Genomic DNA, 24,248 nt, shown 5'->3' on the forward strand with positions numbered 1-24,248 from the left:
CACCATGTGGGACCCTCACCCAGCAGCCGGGGATTGAACCAGTGCTGCAGAGGCTGCGGGCAGCTTCTCAACCCAGCGCTCAACCGCTGTGCCACCGGAGAAATAAGTAACAAGAATCTGAATTTCTTTCTTTTTGTTATTTACGTGTAAGGTGAAAACAAACACATAAAGTTACAGAGCAGAGCCTCTCTGGTGGCGCAAGGGGTTAAGAGGCAACCTACGAAGCTATCCGCAGCCACTGCAGCACGAGTTTGATTCCCCGCCAGGGAGCTACCCACATGGCATAGCAGACCTCTCCTGACTCGCCCGCTGCTCCCCTCAGCAGTGTATTTGTCATTCTGCATGTTCTGTTCCCCACTCTGTCTCTGGTGAATCCTCTCACCTCCCACGCCTTTGGCCTGTAACACAGCTCTTGTATGTGTAAATAAATAAATCTTTAATAAAAATAAAGTCACAGAATGCTGAGTAATATTCCATGGTATATATGTACCACATCTTCTTGATCCAGTCATCTATTTTTGGGCATTTGGGTTGTTTCCAAAGCTTAGCTATTGTAAACAGTGCTGCTATAAACATAGGGGTGCAGGTGTTCTTTGGAATGGATGTTTCTGTGTCCTTTGGGTAAATACCTAGGAGTGGAATTGCTGGATCATATGGAAGCTCTATGTTTAGTAGGTCCAGAAATCTCCACACAGCTTTCCACAGTGGTTGGACCAGTTTGCACTCCCACCAACAGTGCAGAAGAGTTCCTTTTTCTCCACACCCTCGCCAACATTTGTTGTTGCTAGTTTTTTTAATATGTGCCATTCTCACTGGTGTAAGATGGTATCTCATGGTATAGCATTCAAAAAAGATAAACACATGCAATTTGCTGCAACATGGATGGCGCTGGAAGGGATCATGCTCAGCGAAACAAGCCAAAAAGAAAAAGAAAAATACCGGATGGTCTCACTCATAGCAGGAATCTAGAAAACTTAAATAAGGGACCAGGAAAATGAATAACTATAAGAAAGTGAAAATCAAAATCAACAAAAAACTATGAACCAGAGACACCTTTAGGGGGGCGGGGGCGGGAGGGGAGGGATTGGGGTCAGAATGGGGGGCTGCAATTGTATGGGGAATATAACAATAAAATTTATAAAAAAAAAAAATAAAAATGAAAAAAAAAATAAAAAAAAATAAAGTCACAGAGCATTCAATTCCTTTAGAAGGTGTAATAGATAAAACTTGATTTCTGACTGACAAAACCCTTTTTGCTTTCATGGCATAAGAGACTGCTTTTTAAATATTCATGGAACTTCTTGAAAATACAACATCAATTACAGTAGTGAAAAACTTCTCTAATACATTAATATCTTCATAAGTTTTAACTTCCATGAGTACTCCTACAAAAAGATTCCCATTTCTAATGTTGATTATCAACTAGGTATGCTCTGCACACAATGTTTCATTTCGCTTAGTATTTTAAAAATATTAATTATGCCCATCACTTTAAAGATATTTCTTTTAGTATTTAGAAGAGCAAACAAATGTATTTTTTAGAATGTTGGTGTTTTACAGGCTTGATATAATTTGTGGTGAATTAAATATCTAATATTCAATTTCTTAATGGATTTTTCTAGTTTATAGCATATCTGGTGATTTTATTATTCTGTTTGTCATTAGCACTCCTTTTCTAACCATGTATAATATGAGTATATGTAAATTAAGAGATAAAGTGTCTCATATGTGGTGACCCAAATAATCTTAAGGTGGAATGAAACAACTTGTTGAAAATAAGATTTCAGGCCCATCCCATAATATTCAGGTCATTTTTGGGTATTTTTTTTTTACAGTAACATTGGTTTACAACACTGTATTTGATACAGAGGTATAAATTCACACACCACAACCACACCTACCACCAAAGCACCCATAGTCCTCCACCATATTCCACTGGGCACCATCACCCCTATGCTCTCCACTCCATCCTAACCTCCTCCTCTGGTAGCCTCAACTCTGCAGTCTGATTTCTAGTGCTTGTTTTGGATTAATTTTATCTTTTTTATTTTATTTCATATTTTTCTTTATGCTCCATATTTGAATGAAATCATCTGGTAATTGTCTTTCTCTTTTTTGACTTATGTCATTTAGTATATTCTCCTCCAGTTCCATCCATGTTATCACAAATGACCAGATTTTATTTTTTTTCTTTATATCTGAGTTCTATTCCTTTGTGTATATGTGTACCATATCTTCGTTATCCACTCATCCGTTTTCGGGCATATAGGTTATTTTCATAGCTTGGCTGTAGTAAATAATGCTGCAATTAAAAAAGGCATGTGTGTGTCTCTTCAAATTAGTGCTTTTCCATTTGAGGTGTTGATACCTAGGTGTAGGATTGTTAGGCCATACATTAGACCTATTTTTAATTTTTTGAGAAACCTCCATGATGTCTTGTATAGGGGCTTGACTAGTCTCCATTCTCACCAATAGTGTACGAGGTCTTCTTTTTCTCTACAATCTGGCCACTACCTGTTGTTTCCAGTCATTTTGATATAAGTCATTCTCACAGGATTGAGGTGATAACTCATTGTGGTTTTGATTTACATTTCTCTTATAATAAGCAAGTCATACTAATTTTTTTCAAATATCCATTGTATTCTTATGATGGGGAAAATTATTAAAACACCCATTCAAAATTATTCCAAAGATACATATTAAAGACTTTGCATTATTGCTATTTCGAATCATCCATATTACTCTTTACATTCACTAATACAAAGAATATAATTAAAAATATATGATATTTGAATGGATTATATCTTTAAAATTAGAAAGTAGCTTCTTTTTCCAAAAATTCAGTACTGTACTCAATTTTCTGTGGTTCATGTTAAAAGTACATAGTGTATTAAATAATTTATTTTTCTTTTCTAATTATTAGTCTTTAATTATGTTTTCATTTTCTGTTTTCAGGGTACAAGTTGAATTCTATATGAATGAAAACACATTTAAAGAGAGACTAAAGTTATTCTTTATTAAAAACCAGAGGTCAAGTAAGTCATTTACTTTATTCCACTGTCTATATGTTTGTGTATATATTTCCTCAAAAAATTCTAATTGTTTAAACTTTTGCAAAATATATTTTATATAGAGGAATAAAATTTATATTCTTGGCTGCCAGGCAATAAAAATTTAGAAAACTATAGTTGTTGCATCTGGTTTGGATAAGGTTTCTTAAATATCTTTTTTTTTAAAGATTTATTTATTTATTTATTTGATACAAGAACTGGGGTACAGGTTGGAAGCACGGGAGGGTAAGAGAATTCACCAGAGCCAGAGAGGGGTGCAGAACAGGCAGACAGACCAAAGACACTGCTGAGGGGAGCAACGGGTGAGGCAGGAGAGGTCTGCTGCGCCATGTGGGGTTCTCCCTGGCCGGTGGGGAATCGAACCGGCGCTGCAGAGTCTGCGGACAGCTTCATGACCGCTGTGCCACTGCGGAGGCCCGGTTTCTTAAATATCTTTAATACTCTGCATTCTACATTGATAAGCAGACTTTGATTAGACAATCTGGATTAATATCTAAATGATTAATATCAGACAAATTTGGGAAACATTCCAATTTAAAGAGAATGTGAAATTAGCCTAAGCACTGAACTTGTAAGTATCTTCAAGATTGGAGTATCAGTGATATTTCATACTCCCAATAATACCACATATATTTAAAATTCACATATAATGAACATATATATTACATCATTGTTTAAAATCTCAGCAAGCAAAGCGGAGGTCTATATTAGTTTGATTTAGACTTTACGCTCTCTGAATTTTGACTTCTTAATCCTCTTGCCGTGGTTTAAATTAAATTGTGCATCTGCAAGTATCCAAGGAAAAAGCCTGAGTTGTGAGAAAATTACTCCTAATACTGACATTAGGGAATATTTTAATATTTAAGGCACATTAGATAGCAATTCTTATGGTATGTTGTATCAGGTTTAGCTGGTAATAGCTAATGTCTCTCTATACTGATGTTTGGAATTTCCACAGAAGCCCCAACAGATGTTACCTAAACAGTCACATAATATTAATAAAAGTTTCCTTGATTTTTTTTTTTTTTTTTTTTTTGTGGGACCCTCGCTGTCGGCCGGGGAACAAACCAGCGCTGCAGAGGCTGCGGGCAGCCCCACAGCCCAGTGCTCAACCTCTGTGCCAACAGGGGAGGCCCACAGTTTCCTTGATTTTAATACTAACAATGCTATCTCTCTTTTTTTATTATTTTTTTAATAAATTTTATTTTTTATAAGACCAGAAAAGATTGATTGATTACTTTAATATTTGTCAGTAACTAGATTTAACCAAGCAGTCATTTGAAAAGACCAATTCTATAAAATCAGTGTAGTGTCCTTAATAGCTTAAAAGATTTTATAAAGAAGCTAACCCCATAAAATGTAGCTAGCATTTTAATAGGAAATCCTAGGAAAATGACACAATTCATGAACATTAACCTTTTGCTTTTAAGAAATGTTATCTGAAGTATACTCACATATACCAGAGTAAAAAAAAAACACGACATTTCATTCCCAGATTTTATTAAATAATAGTTATAGGAAAACTTTTCTGAAAATTTTATTCATGATGCATAAATCATATATACCACCTAATAATTACAGAAAATGTAATGCTTCTATTAATCAGATTTTAAGCATGTTTTGTTTAATCTTAATTACTTTTCTTCATCATTATGACAGATTGCATAACTGTGACCTATACAGTTTCAAAGATACATTCATGACAGTCTTAATTCCCACAAAATTTTTAATATTTCATTGGAATTTTAGTGAAAAGTATGACTCAACTGGTCAAATTGTAAAATGTTTGTGTGTGTCAGTATTCCCAGCATATGTTATTATGATTTTTCAGTAATCATATGCATTTAGTATAATTAAATATACAATATATAATTATACCTATGATTTTAATTTCTGTATAATCATATATGCAAGGCATTCTGAAAATACAATACTTGTAAATTCACGTGTGACTTTGTAAGCAGCTAGATTTTCCATTTAGCTAAAATTGATTACACAATTCATTGATATATAAAATACTTAAACATCTAAGCATATTCGAACCGGTCTTGGATGAACATGATTTTTGTGACTTAACCTAGATTTACTCTTATGTATAATGTTCACTGTCATTTAGAGTTCATGCATTTTGTCAGTCTCACTTTTTGTTTCAATATTCAGTTAATTAAAATTCAACTACCTAGAACTTCAGAGTTTAGACAATTATGGTATTGTAGTTTCTAAATACAATTTAAGTGCTGTATTTAAAGTTGATTTTTTGACAATTCTTTTTATTCTTTTGTGAACTAAGTTCAAATGAACATCAAATTTTTGTTGTTTGTTTAAAGGTCTAAGAATACGACTGTTCAATTTTTCTCTCAAATTATTAAGCTGCTTATTATACATAATCCGAGTGCTGCTAGAAAACCCTTCCCAAGGAAATGAATGGTAAGGTATCTTTGACCTTCAAAAAAATTGTTTGATTGCTTTGAATTAAATTGTTATTTTAAAAGGTGTTAATGTAGAATTTGTTTTCTAGAAAGATGTTTTTGGGTTTGTCACTATTGATTCAATTTTCAGATAATGCATTAATTTGATCCTAGGTTCTTTTTTTTTTTTTTTTAAGATTTATTTATACAAGCAGTGGGGTATAGGCCAGTGGCGCGGGAGGGTGAGAGAATTCACCAGAGACAGAACAGGAAGCAGAACAGGCAGAAGGATCGAAGTACACTGCTAAGGGGAGCAGCGGAGGAGGAGACAGGACAAGAGAGGTCTGCCGGTCTGCCGCACCATGTGGCAATCTCCGTGGCGGGCCGGGAATTGAACCCACGCTGCAGAGACTGCGGACAGCTTCATGGTGCTGTGCTCAGCCCGCTGCTCCACCAGGAAGGCCCCCTAGGTTCTTTTTGTTGTTGTTGTTTTGTTTTGATTTATTTGTTTATTTACACAAGCACTGGGTACAGTCAGAAGTGCAGGAGGGTGAGAGAATTCACCAGAGCCAGAACAGGGAACAGAACAGGCAGAAAGACCGAAATACACTGCTGAGGGGAGCAGCGGGCGGCAGGAGAGGTCTGCGTGCCATGTGGGACCCTCGCTCCTGGCTGGAGATCGAACCGGAGCTGCAGAGGCTGCAGGCAGCTTCGCATCCCAGTGCTCAACCACTGCGCCACCAGGGGAACCCCCCCCCTAGGTTCTTTTAAAGCATTTCTTCTTTTATTGTTTATTCTCTAAGGCCAAATAGTAGATACTCATCCATAACCCATAATGTTTTTGTTACTAGCCAAAATACAAGTAATTGTATATGTTAGTTTCTTTAAGGACCCAAATACCTTTCTGCTTTACATATACTTTCTAAGATTGACCTATATTCCTAAAGGGTTACTCTGCTGTATACCAGCTTTATAAGTATTTTAGTTATACTCTAGTTATTACTCTTGACTAGAAACACCGTGGCATTCATTGTGAGGCATGGCTGTATTAAATCTTAACTAGCTTGTGTAGTTCTTTATCTTATATGATTTAAATGAATTACTGATTTATTTTATTGTATTTATTCATTATTGTGTGGCCATTATAAAATTGTATTTGTATTTATTTATGGACTTTCCTTTTTGGACTCGGTCCTAGGAAAAGTTAATGATATGTAATGGCCTTAATAATTTTTATATCATGTCTTGGTACCCTGTCTATTCTACTCATTTTAAAATAATTTTCAAAGTAGAAAACTTAAATTTAATGGCTACCTTCTGTACAATTGTTTTCATGTGGAGGCTTACCCTATGAAAATTTAAAAAAATCAAGGAAAAATGGAAAGTCGGAACATAATACAAATTTAAATGTATTTGTGGCCCTTCATATTTAGATTGTGAAAATAAATGTATTTATTAAAAGGTTTGGAAATAACTTAAAGATTACTAAGTGAAATTTTATTATGTAATAACTTTTTAGAATTTCTTATAAATTAATTTATTAAATGAAATAGAATTAGACTCTGTCACTAGATTGACTAGCTTGCATGCACCAGTCATATTGCTGTAACTGAAGATATAGTCATGAAAAGCAAAATTCACTACTCTCAGCAATTTTCAGCCTGTAAAACTTTGTATATTTCAGAGTTCTTGGTATTTCCTGGCATTAAAGTAATTGTTTTCAGTATGAAAATCCTTCAGTATACACTTAATTCTACTATTCCCACTTTACCTTTAAAGAAGCAGAAGTTTGCTCATATTTGCTCTCTGCTTTGAGATCCTCAAAAATAATCCTTTTATACATTTTCCCTGTTTAACTCAGTGTCCACAGGAAACCAGCACCTTCCCATTCTCCCAAATTCTACTTGCATATTTATCTATTCCTCTTGTGTATTTAATAGACGTTTCATTTCAAACTTGCCATGTTCCATTTATCTTCTGTCTTCTTACATATCACTAAGAAGGAATGTGAGTTCCCCAAACCCTCTTCTCCTCACAGCCTTCCACGTTTCAGCTGATAGCAGCTGATCTACAACTGAGCCATAACAGTTGCTTGGCTTTATCTGTGGAGTCATTTTGTCTCATACTCGGCAGCATGCGCCGCCTCCTTGGAAAAGTCTATTGTTTTTCCTTCAAGATACAGCCATCGTACAGTCACTTCTCAGTGCCACAACTGTGGTGGAAGCCACCTTTTCTCACCTAAATCTCTTTTTAATGTAGCAGCTAGCATTTTTCTAAAATACAAGTTAGATGTCTGAATGACAAAGTGCTTCCTGTGACTTAAAGACCCCCTTTTCCCCAGTGACTACTCCTACTTCTCGTCCTCCACCCATTTTGCTCTACTCCCATTGGCCTCTTTTCTCTGTTCTCTCTGTCTGGTATTTGTCTTTCACCAAGTAACATTAGGCACACTTCTGCAGATATTTACTCAAAACCCTGTTTTCAGTGAGAGCTTACCTAAACATCCTGTTAGAAATTGTAATCTCCTCATTAGACTCTCTTGGATACTTAAATAAAAAATGTTTTAATTTCCCTGTGCTGCTGTTATCACTTTTGTTGCTATTTTCTTTTCTGTATATTCCTTGTGGATTGCATGGATACTCCATGATGGCATAGATTGTCTGAATTCTCAGAACCTGGCACAAGTTAGGCACGCTGTAATTACTTATTGAATGAGCAACAGACTAAAGGGGTGAATGAAGGTTCTTTTTGATTTGACTTTAACATACCTCCTCTCATCTACCTCCTATTTCAGCCATGCCGACCTACATGAAGCGAATTATACATACTCTGTTCTCCTTGCATTCAGGCCTTTGAACATTTTGCTTCCTCTTCTTGGACTTGTTTTCCACAACTGCCTTTAGCCTTTTATTTTTTGTTTAGGGAATTATTTTCTTTCCATTTTATTGAGATATAAAATTGACATCAAGCACTGTGTAAGTTTAAGGTGTACAGCAAAAAGATTTGACTTACATAAATGGAGACATGCTCACCACACTAAGTTTAATTAATTTATTTAGGTGTTTAACATGTGGAAAATAGTACTAATTTAGAGGAACTTAGCATGGTTAAAGAAAATCATTTTGTAAAGAATTATTTTTTCCCTCTTTTTATTTTACCCAATTGAAAACCCTCCTTCCCGCCTTTCTGGTAACTACTAATTTGGTCTTATACGCTAAAAATTTTTCTTTTTTCTTTCTTTCTTTAGTTTGTTTGTTTTTCTTTATATACCACCTAAGTAGAGTCATGTGGTTTTTTTCTTTCTCCATCTGACTTATTTCACTAAATACCCCCAAGGTCCATCCATCTTATTGCGATTGGCAGCCCTATTTTTTTTTTTTAACCCACTTCAAGACCCCTGGACTTTTGGAGTAAAAGTTGATTGGTTAGCACTTAACTGAAATTCTTACTTGACAGTGTGACTTTGAATACAGTTCCACTCTGGTTTAAGAGTGGCTTCTGAAGATTCTCCAGACATCCTGCTCAAACTTCTATTGCAGTAATTAACAAATTGCTCTTGATTTTACATTTCACTTCTCTGTTCCCTCTTCAGTCTCTCTCAGAGCAAAGACTATCTGTATTTGCTTTCTGCAGCTTCCATACTTAGCAAGGTATATGTAGGGTCATGAATGTTGCTGAATTAGTAGGTTGTGCTCATCAGTTTTAGTAAAAGTGTGGTCCTGTTAAGATGATTGAAGACCTCTACCTAGAGATGTCAGTGCATATTACATTTATTACATTTTTTTGTCAGTGTGCTAATAAAAATGGTTCACATTAAATTTTTAAGAGCATACCAAGATGTTTTTAAAATTTGGTGATTTATTAATAAAGTGTACAGTGGGGAGACCTGAAAATCATAAAATAAGGCATGACGGCATCTTTCTACTGGTTAAAGGGCATTGGTAGGTGACTGCAGAATAAAATCGTATTATTTGAAAACATTAGGAGAAACAAAGTTTCCTATAATTAATTTCTATGTCATATTACTAAGAATATTCAACTGTAATTGTAGAGGATATACATTTGAAAAATCATATTACTGCCATTAAAAAACATAACAAAATAACTCATGGCTCCATTTTGAATACAATGTTCTGTTTAGTTCCCATTGTCTATGCAGTATTGGTTAATGAAAAACAGAAGTGGCCTTTATGGGCACAGACTCTATTTTGAAATAATGAGGCTAATTCAACATAGAGATTTATTTAATTAGAGTTGCTGACATAATAAAGCTGCAAATACTTTGTACTGCTTTGCTTTATTTTTAATTCCCTTCAAGGGGTCAAAACTGATATAAAAATGTTGCAAAGTATGGACACATTGAAGGATATGAAAAAAAGTTTACTGTCAGTGTATGAAATTATGCAAATGATAAACTATGTTGTTTACAAAGTCTTTAGTAAATGACTTAAAGGTGATAGCATAGGAAATACACCTCCAGTGTGTAGTTTATGAATTTAATTGAGAGATGAGCCATCAGCATTGAGTCATTGCCTGCTGGTGCTTCCAGTTCTGCACTATCAGTCAAAATTCATGCATCCCTTTCCACTTTAGAATTTGTCAAAATGATTATTAATTTGTAAGATCAAGTGATATAGACAAAGATAAGCACATGGATGTATTTATATTTCATGATACTTGAATTTGCATTTAAAACCATGCCTGTTATAGCAACAGGTGTATTCAGGTCACATTCAATTTTAAAGATAATTTCTTCTTTAGGATAACAACTATTGAAAGAAGTAATTAAATTAAATCATAAACATTTGATGATTATTAGGAATGAATCTCATAATACAGGATTACTTTTCCTTTAATGTATATTGGTTATGGTATAAAGTAGTACCAAGTGTTCTAACATATAATCTAAAAAATAAAAAAAAAAGTTTATGAGAGACTAGTGCTGATATTCCTAGTCAATGTGACCTTTTCTTCATATGGTGTTCACACACATACACGCACACACACACACAGTGTTATATATGTTATCCACTTTATTTTTGTGGTTGTGTGCTGTCTCTGCTAATACCTACAAGTCCTTTGAAGTCACTTTCAGATAGGTAGAGAGAGCATTGCAAAGGTATGTAACACTTCATAAAATTTTTGGCTAACAAATAGCAAGCATCACTTTTACTTGTATTTCATACTCAGCTCATGTGAGAATGTCACATTATCATACTTGACACAAGGCTGAGAAATGTAGCCTTCGGCTGACATGTGACTTTTTGCACTCAACTCTTTACTGTGGAAGGAGAGAATGAAAGTTGGTACAAAGCCATTGCTGCCTCCTCCAATATATATGTGATTGAGAGACTCTTAAAATCCATCCTCTCAAAGAGTGGGCATCCTGTCCTCTTTGTAATATCACTGATGGTTGGACCTCTAATCTTGTATCAAGCATATCAAGTATTTTGAAAGGATTTATTAAAAAATCTTCCTAATATATTTTCAAAACTATCATGCTTTAGTATCCTAGTCAACTTGATTTTATACACACATTAAATTTTTTAAGTCTTTGAAATGTGAACCTACTGTCATGCCTTCTACTAATTTCTTACCATTTGTTGTGGTGAGGAGAGTTTCATAGTTTGCCTCTCTGGTTAGGATAGTATAATTTTGTCATTACAGTACAAGACTGTATAATTTTGGGGGAAGTGGGTCATTGAATTCATACTGTGTTTTTGACCCACAAGTTCTTTGATAAGATTCTATTCCCAAATATTTGCTCTACTACTTTGACATAATGCTTTATTTGCCTGTTAACATACTCATCCCCTGACTTCTATTTCAGATCTTCATCAAGTTAACTGCCAAAGCTAATCTGACATTTTTAGCAACTACTTTCTTACCTTTAGGAGACACCATAAGTAAATGGTTCTTCTAGTTTCCATAATGAGGCTTCAAGCAAGAATTTCATCTGTAGGCTTAGTCTAAGAATAACTGAAGTGTTGCATTTGATATTCATTTTTTGTTGTTTTAATGTTCTTTCCTGAAAAGCATGGAATTTATTCTTATTTTTATGATTTTATTAATGGAGCATGATTATTGCAATATAAATACATATGGCAAGGTAAAGGTAGTAGGAATTTCCTAAAATCTCAACAACTAGAAATAAGTATTTTTAGTATTTTAGATGACCAATCTTGTAAATTCTCCCTCTATAAATAAATATATGTATAACACACTACTGATATAATTTGGATAAAGTAATATACATCCTTTTATCAGTGCCTTTTTTTCTCGTTTATGTTATATTGGCTATTGTTGATTTTGATGAGGCTACTTTAATTCTTTTATTGTTGGATATTGAGATAGATTCTACTTTCCTGCTATAAATAATACTGCAATAAGTCTTCCTGTACTGTTTCTTCTTTGCTGATTCTCCCTAGTGCTTTTAGTCAGTGGAATTAAAGCTTCAATGGGGGATTGACTTTCAATGGTCATTTGTTCTGGACATTATCTTGGAATATACCCATATTCATTCTTTTTCATGATCAATCTATTTCACAGTAGTTTGGGAACTAGTATTATGCTGGAATTCATTATTTTCTATGTATCCAAATTAGCGCTTAGTATATAGGTGAAAAGACATTCTATTGGAGATCTCACTTTACACTGATCTTTATGTATTAAAGATTTGTAGAAAATGCTTTTAGGGATTATGAAACCTATTTCACATAGCCTAGTATTATGCCCAAAAAACCTTTTCTTCAAAATATTATTTAAGTTTAAATACTCTATATTTCAAGACCTAACAAAACAACATCCTAGCCCAAAGGATAAGGAGTTTAATATACCAGTTTTACTAAATCCATGTTAATTAACAAATTCCCTTTGAAAATGTTCACAAACGTAAAAGTCACACATCATAATTCTCCATAATTTGAGATCTTCTGAACTAGTAGTTTTTGTAATGTGTCATTTTTCTATCTATGAAAACTATGCAGAGGCTATATCATAGTATACATATAGCAGAGTATACATCACTCTGTACTCCTACATAGCTTCTTGTGGTCAAATTTCTCAATGTCACTGAGAATGCCAGAGATATATGTTGGAAAGGACAGTGTCGCTGAGCTTATCAACCAGTTCTGCTTTTACTGGCAGGATCCATTTGTTGATCTTGAATATCTAGCCTACTATATGCATTTACTCCGAATGTTATTGGGATTACAATACAGGACAGAGTAGACATACTGTTGCATCTTTTGGGAATTTCAGTTTCGTAAGGAGAACTATTAGGTGTAAGAAATACACCTACACATAAGTGTAAAATTACAATTGAGATGAGTGGTAGGAGAAGTATGGTGATGTGACATGGCCCAAGAGATTTGTGACTACATCAATCAGTTGGAAGCTTCAGAGAAGTTTCCCAGAGAGAGAACTGAAATGAAAATGATGAAGAAAAACATGTAAAATGGGTTGTAAAAGGAAGGAGCACAAGGGTTGAATAAAACTAAGAATGTTATGTAAAGAGTTTTGTTCTTTATCTTAACAAAAGTGCAAGACCAGTACACAGTACACAGTAATCTAACTTGCACTTAGGAATAACTGATATAGAAATTTGGAGAAAAAGTGTAGAAGACAAAGGGAGGTGCATGGTCTCAGTTGGTAGACTTTTATAAGACTCCAATATGGAAACGATGGTTTAAATTAAAGTGGTTGTAGTAGAGATGAAGATAGGTAGATAAATTCAACAGGCTTTTGTTGGGAAGAATTGAAGAGGCTTAGCTAATAATGGATTAAGTATTTGCAAGTACAGGAAAGTATCTAAGATGATGCACAACTTTTGGGTAAACAAACATAAGGGATTTGGTGCCATTTACTGAGATGTGAAAAGTGAGAAGACCAGTTTTCCCCAGAAAAGTTACAGGTTTAGTTTGGAACAGTCAAAGATGTTAATCACTCTCCGTCTTCACTGGTTGCCCTATTACATGTATCATTCGTATACATGTAATATTTCGGGAATTACAGAGTGGGCTAATATACTAGCTGCTTTCTTTCTTGTTACCATTTTAAAAAACAATATTTTGAAGAGTTTATTGTTCTTTTGTTATTGCTATTACCAAAAAATGACTTGAGGATTAAAAAAATGCACAATATTTAATGAGGTACTTATATATTTCATTGCTCTAACCAGTGAGTAGGTTTGTTTTATCCTGTTTGTTATTTTTGCTTCTTTATTTGCACTTTGTGGCCCTTAATATAACCATTTTTAATTTTTTCCCCAAATGCAATGCTCTATTCTTTTTCCAACAACCACAATATAATAAGCATCTCCATCTGCATGTGCCTGAACTTCTCCTTGGTGGTTACCTCATACTTAACAAACTCACATGCTTCCTCCACCATCTCTATGAACATGTCTGCCAAATCCTAATAAATCTTGTCTCCTGCAAGTGCCAGAGCCTCATTTTTAATTGCATACCATTCTACCTGTTTGACCACAAATAGTTCAAATTCATCATTTCTAAAACCATTTTCATTATTCCGTCTATCTCCACCCCAATTTGATTTTTCCCTCAATATGTTTTCATAGTTTTATGGTTCATTGTTCAGATTTAGGAAAAGCTTAAAATGATACTTGATTTTTTTCTTTTCCTCACTTGTCTCAGCCAGTCAGTTGATGATTTCTACCTTCATAGTTTATCTGGAATCAAGCCTATCTATTCCTTTCAGCCAGACAAAACCTCACTCTCAGCTTTCCTTTTGTATTTCATTCACATCTTAACTGAGAAAGTGTCTTTCAGTATGATATTTCTTTGGCCCTTGCTGCACATTCTTACTCACTACTTGTAAAACATATTAACAATTATAGAATTCTTATGATCAACATCCTCCATCAATCCCTTCATTTGTTGCTATACAATTCTCTCACTATACTGTCCAAATTTTCCCAATATTTTCAAAATATCACATATTCTGTCAAAATTTAAATATTTATTACTATTCTAATCTTGTGTGCACATTCTATTATGACTTTGCTAACTCTATAAATTCTTTTGTCCCACCTTTTTATCTTTTATAATAGAAATCACCAGCTGAGAATAACTCCCATTTGATTCAAATATACATAAATACTGTAGATAAGGATAGTATATGATTTCTAAGAGATATTTAAGGACAGTTCTGCATAGGATTAAAAATTGATTTTTCAATGGTGAATTGACGAGGTATGAGTCCTTTCTATCCTGTCATTAGCACTGTTTAAAAAAGGTCCCATTCATTGTCATTATTAACGTGACACTGAAAAAATAGAAAAAGGGTTTCCCATAATAAAAATATATATTATCACAAAAGAAATTAAGTAATATAAAAGTTTTCTAATTTTAATTTTGGTATTTTATCATCTTTTTATGTTGACATTATTTGAATAATTTAAACTTCATTTGAAATTCAAAATGAATGTATTTTTCACAATTTTAAACTAACATCTTATTCTTTTCATAGGTCTCATATCTTTTGGGTGAACAGAAGTCTGCCTTTATGGGGCTTGCAGGTTATGTAAAATTTTACTTTATTTGCATACTATTAGATTTGTTTATCTTTTATAGAGAAATGTTATTGGAGAGAACATTGTTGATGTTAAAATTGAGTTTGTTTTGTTATTTAAGTAACATTGATGCTCATCTTAGACTAATATTTTCATTCCTTTCCTTGTTTGCCTGAGTTTTACATTCCGCCTTTTGAGAATTTCCTCATAGTGAGGGTTAGACTTCAGAAAGCTTTAGAAAGTAGGGAGGAAACTGAAGTAAATCAGTGTCTAAGGAACCACATGTTCATCACACTATTTTAGGAATAATCTTTGGATTGATTTAGGTATAATCATCAATCAAAAGCTCATAACCATATTTGCATTTTTCACTTTATGTTCTCAACATGTGGAAATGGGAGGATCTCAGTATGAAATTGTCAAATGAAACAAATGAATGGTTTCTATTGCCAATAGTAAAAGCTCAGTCCCTAAGCAGTTAAGTTTGTCAATAAAATAAAAAGTACCCCCTGGCAAAGGACATTCTGTCTGAATTATATGGTTGAGGTGTTTCCCCAGTGTTGGCCTCTACTTTGTTCTCTTTTCTATTGAATTTTACACCCAACAAACATTTTTCAACTTTCTATCACCTCTGCCCTTGTCTTCTTCCTATACTCTAAGTTTTCAAAAGTGAAAATTATTTAAAGAATAGTCACTAACATAAAAAATAGAATTGTTTAGAAGAGTGCTGAATCTGGAAGAAATAAACCGTAAGACACTGTTTATGAGTAACTCTAAAAATCAAATGCATGGTTTGTCTTTTGAAGTTATAATGATTGAGGAATCTGTACTTTTTATAAGTGATAATGAATCATTTTAATTACATATGCTTTGTAACTATATTATGTAAAGCCAAGTTTTTACTGTGTCTGAATATTTCATATTTTATTTGGGTATTGAATTTATTTTGTATTTCATTACACTGACTTTTGTTGCAGTGTCACAATTATCCTTATTTAAGTGTTCATTAAAACACAGTCTTTTAGTCTCTGAGCTAGATTCCTATGTTATCCTTCAGTAAGGTACATATATAAGGTAGGTTAATATTTTTATGAATATACAACTGAAGACATATTTCATTCCATTCAAATTACTTTTGTCTAATAGTGGCATTTTAAATAATGGCATTAATACTTATTTCCAAATAGGATTTTGAGTAATCCATGTAAAAAGTGTTCTAGAGATCATCTAATTTTATGTACCTATATAAAAAAACATGGGTGATTATGATTTAGAGGTCTGTGGAGAAAAATCTAAGGGGTGTGAGTTTTCTATTACCGTAATGCTTGCCTCCTTATGAACTTATTTTACTCTAGGGTATCTGATTTTCTTATATTATTGTCAAAAATCTATAAACAAATAAGTTAGTTATCTGAGTCATTTCTTGTTTATTCTTGCTTATTTTGATTCTACTCATGCATTCCAATTTGTTTTGAGTGTTTAGTGCATAATAATTTGGATGTTTTTCTAGTTAAGTTTTCTGTTGCAATGCATGGGTTAACTAGTTCATCAGTGATAATTTTATATATATTTATATACAAAATAGAGAGCAGAGGGAAGGGTGGAAGTTTGTCTGTGAAGATGTGGACTAGCACTTCCAGATGCAAAAAGTTAATTGGTTATGAAGTTCATTTAAATGGAATTTAAAAGTATCAAGAAGTACTGACATGGACTCTTCATTTAGTCTTTAGTATTTCATTTTGTTTGGAGTGGGTGGGAGGATGGAACATGGTGTTCAACAATGTCTATATTCTATTATTTTATGAAGGAAACTGCTGTTTTTGCCATGTTCTGGAGAAGGTGGTAGCGTTGGTAGAGGGCAATTATTTGACATATATGGGACAGTTGTGTGTGATTGTGTGTATTAGTAACTTACACAGACATAAGAACCTATAATACAAATTCAAGTCAGTCTGACGATTCTTATTCCACACTTACATTTGAGATAATAAATACAAACTATTTATTAAGGAGTATTAGAAATTACAAAAGCTAAATTTTAGTACCTGAAATAACTTGCAGCCTATCACCTGTCTATATAGGGTCAAGTACCACATACTGCCTCCTATCTCACAATTTGTATGTATCATACAAATGCATGTGGATATGTGTACAATCATATGTGTACATATATGAAGTCAATAATATATATTATAAGTTTATTGAATGTTCTCATTAAGATAAAATTTTATATTTTAGGTTTCAGTGGCATTGATAAGTCTATTTGAAACAATACTGCTTGGTTATCTCAGTTATAAGGTAAGTTATTTTAATTAGAAGTTTTCTGCTGGTAGAACATACTACTAGCATTTACACAGTATTCTATTTATAATTCATACCCAGGGGATAAAGCAAGCTTTTCTAAAATCACTTTAATTATTTTGGATCTCTTCAGTAAGTGATTAAAAAAAGACTTTAGTAACATAGTAATGTTCTTCTAGGTGGCTTAAAATACTCTTACTGATTCCTGTGGGTTAATTTACCCATTATATGTGAGCTCACATGAAGTAAGCAAATGGAATGGTCTGGCTTTTTATGTTCTCAATCTCTTTTACCAATCTGTACAAAAAACATTGCAGGAACAAAGATATGTTTGTTATGGATTGTTTTAATTAATTCTCTTATTTTTTAGTGAAACTTTGTTCTAACACAATTTAACAAATACTGATTGAGCTATTTCATGAAGATTTCTACCATGTGATTGTTCTTTTCTCAAAAAGTTTAGAATCTAGAAAAGAGGATAGGTTAGGTAGAATAAAATTATATTACTGATAATAACATAAAGTGGAATATTAAAGTCCTATTGGGGTTCATGGAGAGAGATCATATCATAGGATGAAAAAATTCTCTACTGTTGTAAGGAAAATTCTTGAATTGGTGATTTCTATTATAAAAGATTAAAAGGTGGGACAAAAGAATTTATAGAGTTAGCAAAGTCATAATAGAATGTGCACACAAGATTAGAATAGTAATAAATATTTAAATTTTGACAGAATATGTGATATTTTGAAAATATTGGGAAAATTTGGACAGTATAGTGAGAGAATTGTATAGCAACAAATGAAGGGATTGATGGAGGATGTTGATCATAAGAATTCTATAATTGTTAATATGTTTTACAAGTAGTGAGTAAGAATGTGCAGCAAGGGCCAAAGAGATATCATACTGAAAGACACTTTCTCAGTTAAGATGTGAATGAAATACAAAAGGAAAGCTGAGAGTGAGGTTTTGTCTGGCTGAAAGGAATAGATAGGCTTGATTCCAGATAAACTATGAAGGTAGAAACCATCAACTGACTGGCTGAGACAAGTGAGGAAAAGAAAAAATCAAGTATCATTTTAAGCTTTTCCTAAATCTGAACAATGGGCTATAACCATAAAACTATGAATAAGGGTTTTCCAAAAGATATAAATGGGTTGGTTTAATCGTGAAAAAAAAATAGGATGTTAAAAATGTTAAAGAAAGAAAAATATGTTGTATGAAAGTATGTGAACTATTCAGGTTTAGTAAGGAACTTGAGAAAAACTATTGAGTTTACAATTTAGGAGTTCATTTGCTAGTTACTTATAGGAGACTAGTTTCAATAAAGTACAGCTGAGGGTAATAACTGGGGAAGGAGTTCATTAGAATAAGAAGTAGAATGAGACAGTGAAGATTTTTTTTAAAGATTTATTTATTTATGATACAAGAACTGGGGTACAGGCCAGTGGTGTAGTGGGTGAGAGGATTCACCAGAGACAGAGTGGGGAGCAGAACAGGCAGATCTACTGAAATACACTGCTGAAGGGAGCACAGGCGAGACAGGAGAGGTCTGCTGCGCCATGTGGGTTGCTTCCTGGCCAGGGATTGAACTCGTGCTGCAGTGGCTACGGATAGCTTCATAGGTTGTTTCTTAACCCCTTGCACCAGGGTGGCCCAACAGTGATTTTTTGATGATAGAAAAATCAGCATCATTTAAATGTAGGTAGAGAGGATTAAAATGGTGGATGAAACAAGATTTATAAAAAGTAAGGAAAGGATAAAATAGGAGCCTGATTAGCTTTGGAAATAGTCCATTACTTTTTTAAGAGCACAGAAGATGGAAAATGGCACCTGAAAGAATATTTTGAAGCTATAGAAGAAATGAAAGAGGTTAATAGCTCAGTGATAAGTAGTATAGACTAAGATATTGAATGATTAAGGATCTTTCAATTGTTAGTATGCCTCCTTGTTAAAATAGGTACTCTATAAATATAAATCTGGATTTTTGGATACTTACATAGACACAATAAAAATTAATTCTTATCCCAGATTTTATCTTCTATGATCCTTAGCATTGACATATGTGATAGATATTGCCTGATACACAAAAAGTGACATTCTGAAAAATTAGCTTGATGTTTTTGGTAAATTAATTAAATCCTTCTAGTATAAGTGTATAAAAATATATAAACCAGTCAAAATATGGATCTGCATCTGTGATTGTAATTGCTTCACATTTTAGCTAAAAAGTCTCATGAAATTAACCTTGGTGCTTTGCTAATGGAACTAGTCCTAATTTAAAAGTCACTTAAAAACTACAAACTGATCAGGGAAATAAAAATCAAAACCACAATGAGATACCATCTTACACCAGTGAGAATGGCACATATTAAAAAAAAAAACTAACAACAACAACAACAAATGTTGGCAAGGATGCGGAGAAAAACAAACTCTCCTACACTGCTGATGAGAGTGCAAACTGGTCCAACCACTATGGAATGCTGTGTGGAGATTCCTCAATCTGCTAAAAATGGAGCTTCCATATGATCCAGCAATTCCACTCCTAGTATCTTTGGTGTCTACCCAAAGGACACAGAAACATTAATTCAAAAGGATACCTGCACCCCTATGTTTATTGCGGCACTATTATACAATATGTAAGCTATGGAAACAACCCAAATGCCCAAAAATAAATGATTGGATCAAGATGATGTGCTACATATATACAATGGAATATTAATCAGCAATCAAAAGAGAGAAACTCATGTCCTTTGCAGCAACATGGATGGAGCTGGAGGGAATCATACTCAGTGAAAAAAGCCAGGAAGAAAAAGAAAAATATAGGATGGTCTCACTTATAGGAGGAAGGCAGAGGATCCAAATAAGGGATCAGGACAAAAAAAAGTAACTATCATAAAGTGAAAATCAAAACCAACAGGCAACTATAAACCAGCAACATACTTCAGGAGGGCAGAAGGGAGTAGGATTATAACAGGGGTGGGAAGAGCGCAAGCAACTATGGTAATGGCTCATGGGTGAATGGGTGGTAGGAATTTCACAGGAACTATAACTGAGATGAAATTGCATACATTGTACAAAAATGAAAAATGATGTAAAATATATAAAATAAAATTTAAAAAAATACAGATTCAAGATTTTCCACTGCAGTCATTTGATGCAGACTTTTCTAATTAATTACTTCCTACTATTTATAAAACTAGAACAAAGAATTATGACTTAGTAGGCAGAGTTAGATGGTTTATACTATTTCCATTCTGACTTTCATAAACACCAATGACTTAGAAGGAGGGGAAATGGATAGTAGTTAAGTTCTGTATGCTACAAAGAAAACAAAGGATAAAAAGGAGTTTTGTGACAATGGAAGGATGTTCCTGTTAATTACCTTTATTTTCGGTCACAAATTCAAACTATTGAACTCTTCTAACTGCTACAATAGACTGTTGGGTAAAATTTCTGGAAGAATATATTAAGTAACTGATAACTACACTGGCATATGAGACAAATTTGGGTAGCAGAACCTTTAAATAAGTTCTTCCCCTAAAATTCAATTTAAAAAAAGTGTTACAGGGCCTCCCTGGTTGCTCAGGTGGTTGAGCACTGCACTGTGAAGCTGTCTGCAGCCTCTGCGCTGCGGGTTCGATCCCGGCTGCCCGGGAGAAGCCCACATGGTACAGCAGACCTCTCCTGTCTCACCCTCTGCTCCCCTCAGCAGTGTATTTCATCAGTCTGCCTGTTCTATTCCCTGCTCTGTCTCTGGTGAATCCTCTCACCCTTCCGGGCATCTGGCCTGTACCCCGGTTCTTGTAAAAATAAATAAATCTTTAAAAAAAATGTTACAGAGGAATGCAGAAATTGATATTGCGTTAACAACTGTGTCCATTCTCAATAATGGTTTATGATACTACTAGTTCTGAAATAGCATTGTTAATACCAAACCAACATATATTTATCTTATTTGTTTATATATGGCTATATATAGATTATATATAGACAATTTTTATATATACACTATAAATGTATATAAGAAATACTTAAAATTAATAGAGTATTCTGTCAGTACTTTGTAATTTTTGAAATTAGGCATACTAAAATAAACATGACTTAATCCGTAACAAAATAGTCAATCATGGAGACTTCAGTTTCTGAAAAAAAAAAAAAGAAAAATGAGCACAAACTGTTTAAGTGTTGAGGTTAACAGATAATTATTTAAAAATTACTGATATCAACTTATTTTATTTTCCCTCATACAGATGTGCAGGTCTATACTTAACTCATCTTTTCATTCATGTTTATAGCTACTTGGAAAAACCACCACACTAATTGCCCAACACTAAAGTTCTTTTTCTTCTGTCATCACAAATTCCACCACAAAGTCTTTATAAACTGCTTTCAAAATAGAACTCTATTTATACACACATATTCATTAAATAAAAGGGAAACAAAATAAATGCCAGCATAATTTCCAAACCTCTGCAAACAAAAAACTTACCTCAGAGGCCTTTTGAATCTAAAATTCTTTCAATTCTTTATAATCACAATAAAAGGCAACAGTTTTTGAAATTTTAACACCATAAGAGCTTATTCCTGGAAATAAAAAAAAAAATGAACTAGGGCTCCTTAATACTCCTGGATAATAGTGATTTTCCTTACCCTACCCTAGAAATGATAAATCTGAATATTCCTGAGTAACATTTAGAAATACAAAGTAATGGGCCTCCCAGGTGGCACAGCTGGTTGAGCGCAGCGCTGTGAAGCTGTGCACAGCCTCTTCAGTGTAGGTTCGATTCCCAGCCGGCCAGGGAGATACCCAGAAGGCGTGGCAGACCTCTCCTGTCTCACACGCTGTTCCCCTCAGCAGTGTTTTTTGGTCCGTCTACATGTTCTGCTCCCCACTCTGTCTCTGGTGGGTCCTCTCACCCTCCTGTGTCTCTGGCCTGTACTCCAGATCTTGTACAAATAATCTTAAGAAAAATTTAGAAATACAAAGTAAGACTGCCATAGGATTATTACATTATTTTATTTTTATTAATTTATTATTTAATTGAGATAACATTGGTTGACCATTACACTATTTTAATTTTATTGAAAGAAGATACATTATCAGCCTTTTCATTAAACATTTTAAACATAGGTATTCTTAAGAAGAAAGTATCTTAGTATGTCTTATCATTTATAAGAGCCTTTTCCTTTATCGTAAAAATAAAAAAAAGATGCATTTTAGAATATCATATATTTACACATTTTTGTTGATTCAGAAAATTTGTGTCCATACCAAATACTATTTTCCTTTTGAAAATTACCCTTTTTTACCTTAATTGAAGCAACATTGGCACTGTATATGATTCAGGTCTATCGGTTCACACCCCTTCAAATGTATGTATCATACCACCTAGACACCCATAGTCATACACTAGAGTCCATTGGGCACCCTCTGCACTTTGCTCTCCCCACCCACTTTCCCCTCAATTAACTTCAATTCAGCAGACAGATTTCCAGGGTTTCTTACTGGTTTGGTTTGGTTTGTCCTTTTGTTTAGTTTCTTTATTGACTTACTTCATTGGTATAATCCCCTCCATTTTTCCCAAATGGAAAGCAGTCATCATGTTTTAATAGCTGAGTAGTCTTCCATTGTATGTATATACTACATCTTTTTTTTTTAAAGATTTATTTATTTATTTATACAAGAACTGGGTACAGTCAGAAGCACAGGAGGGTGAGAGAATTCACCAGAGCCAGAGCAGGGAACAGAACAGGCAGACTGACGAAACACACTGCTGAGGGGAGCAGCGGGTGCAGCAGGAGAGGTCTGTCGCGCCATGTGGGACCCTCGCCGCTGGCCGGGGATCGAACCTGTGCTGTAGAGGCTGCAGGCAGCTTCGCAGCCCCGCTGCTCAACCACTGCGCCACCAGGGTAGGCCCTGCTACATCTTCTTAATCCACTAATATGTCCTTGGGCACTTAGGTTGCTTGCATAACTTTGATTGTAAATAGTGCTGCAGTTAACATAGGAGTGCAGCTATCCCTTTCTGTGTTTTTGCATTCATTGGGTAGATACCTAGGAGTAGGATTGTTGGATCACAGAACTATTTTTAATAGTTTGAGAAACCTCCATGCTATTTTCCATAGGGCTGGACCAGTTTACATTGCCACCAGCTTTGTTTAAATGTTCCTTTTTCTCCACATCCTTGCCAACACTTTTTGTTTCTGGTCTTTTTGACAGGTCTTTTCTCACAGATTGCAAGATGGTATTTCATTATGGTTTTGATTTGCATTTCTTTGCGTATAAGTGATAATGAGCATTTTTTTCACATACCTGTTGGCCATATGTATGTCTTCTTTGGAGACATGTCTATTCAGCTTGTTGACCCAATTTTAATTTTTTTCCCATTTTGTTGAATTGTATGAGTTCTTTATAAATCTTGGATATCACCCCTCTGTCAGATGTATGGTTTGAAAATATTTTCTCCCATTCAGAAGGATGTCTTTTTGTTTTAATGATAGTTTCTGCCACTGTGCAGAAGCTTTTAGTTTTATGCAGTTCCATTTGCTTATTTTTGCTCTTATTTCTTTTGCTGTCGGAGATGAATTGACAAAGATATTACTGAAGGCAATATCATGAATTGTTTTGCCTATATTTTCTTCTATGTATTTTATGATTTCAGATTTTATATTCAGGTCTTTAATCCATTTTGAGTTAACTTTTGCATATTGTAAGAATAGTGGTCTAGTTATATTCTTTTGCATGTGGCTCTTTAGTTTTCCAACAGCATTTCAGAAGAGACTTCCTTAGAATGTTACCTTATTGAACAACACTAATGTTTTTTATCTTCTTTGTCAAATAATATTAAATGAAACAAGTGTTTAATTAATTTTGAATGGTATACTTGTTTTTGAATTTTATTTCATACTTTTCTACATAGTGGCATTCTATTGGTG

The 24,248-nt window shown here is 33.9% G+C and overlaps 1 protein-coding gene across 3 annotated transcripts in view; it reads left to right on the plus strand.

Moving 5' to 3' along the window:
* The window catches only part of KCNT2 (potassium sodium-activated channel subfamily T member 2), a gene marked incomplete at both ends in the record, with an annotated part of 316,392 nt that overhangs the window by 92,049 nt on the left and 200,095 nt on the right, over window positions 1–24,248 (plus strand). For all 3 annotated transcript variants that reach the window (XM_084246074.1, XM_084246075.1, XM_084246076.1), the window contains 4 exons: window positions 2,956–3,035; window positions 5,399–5,498; window positions 14,969–15,017; window positions 17,250–17,309. In XM_084246074.1, coding sequence (XP_084102200.1) covers window positions 2,956–3,035; window positions 5,399–5,498; window positions 14,969–15,017; window positions 17,250–17,309 — 289 coding nt within the window. The remainder of the gene's footprint in view (window positions 1–2,955; window positions 3,036–5,398; window positions 5,499–14,968; window positions 15,018–17,249; window positions 17,310–24,248) is intronic.

This window comes from Talpa europaea, assembly GCF_964194135.1.
Source record: "Talpa europaea genome assembly, chromosome: 10".
NCBI lineage: Eukaryota > Metazoa > Chordata > Mammalia > Eulipotyphla > Talpidae > Talpa > Talpa europaea.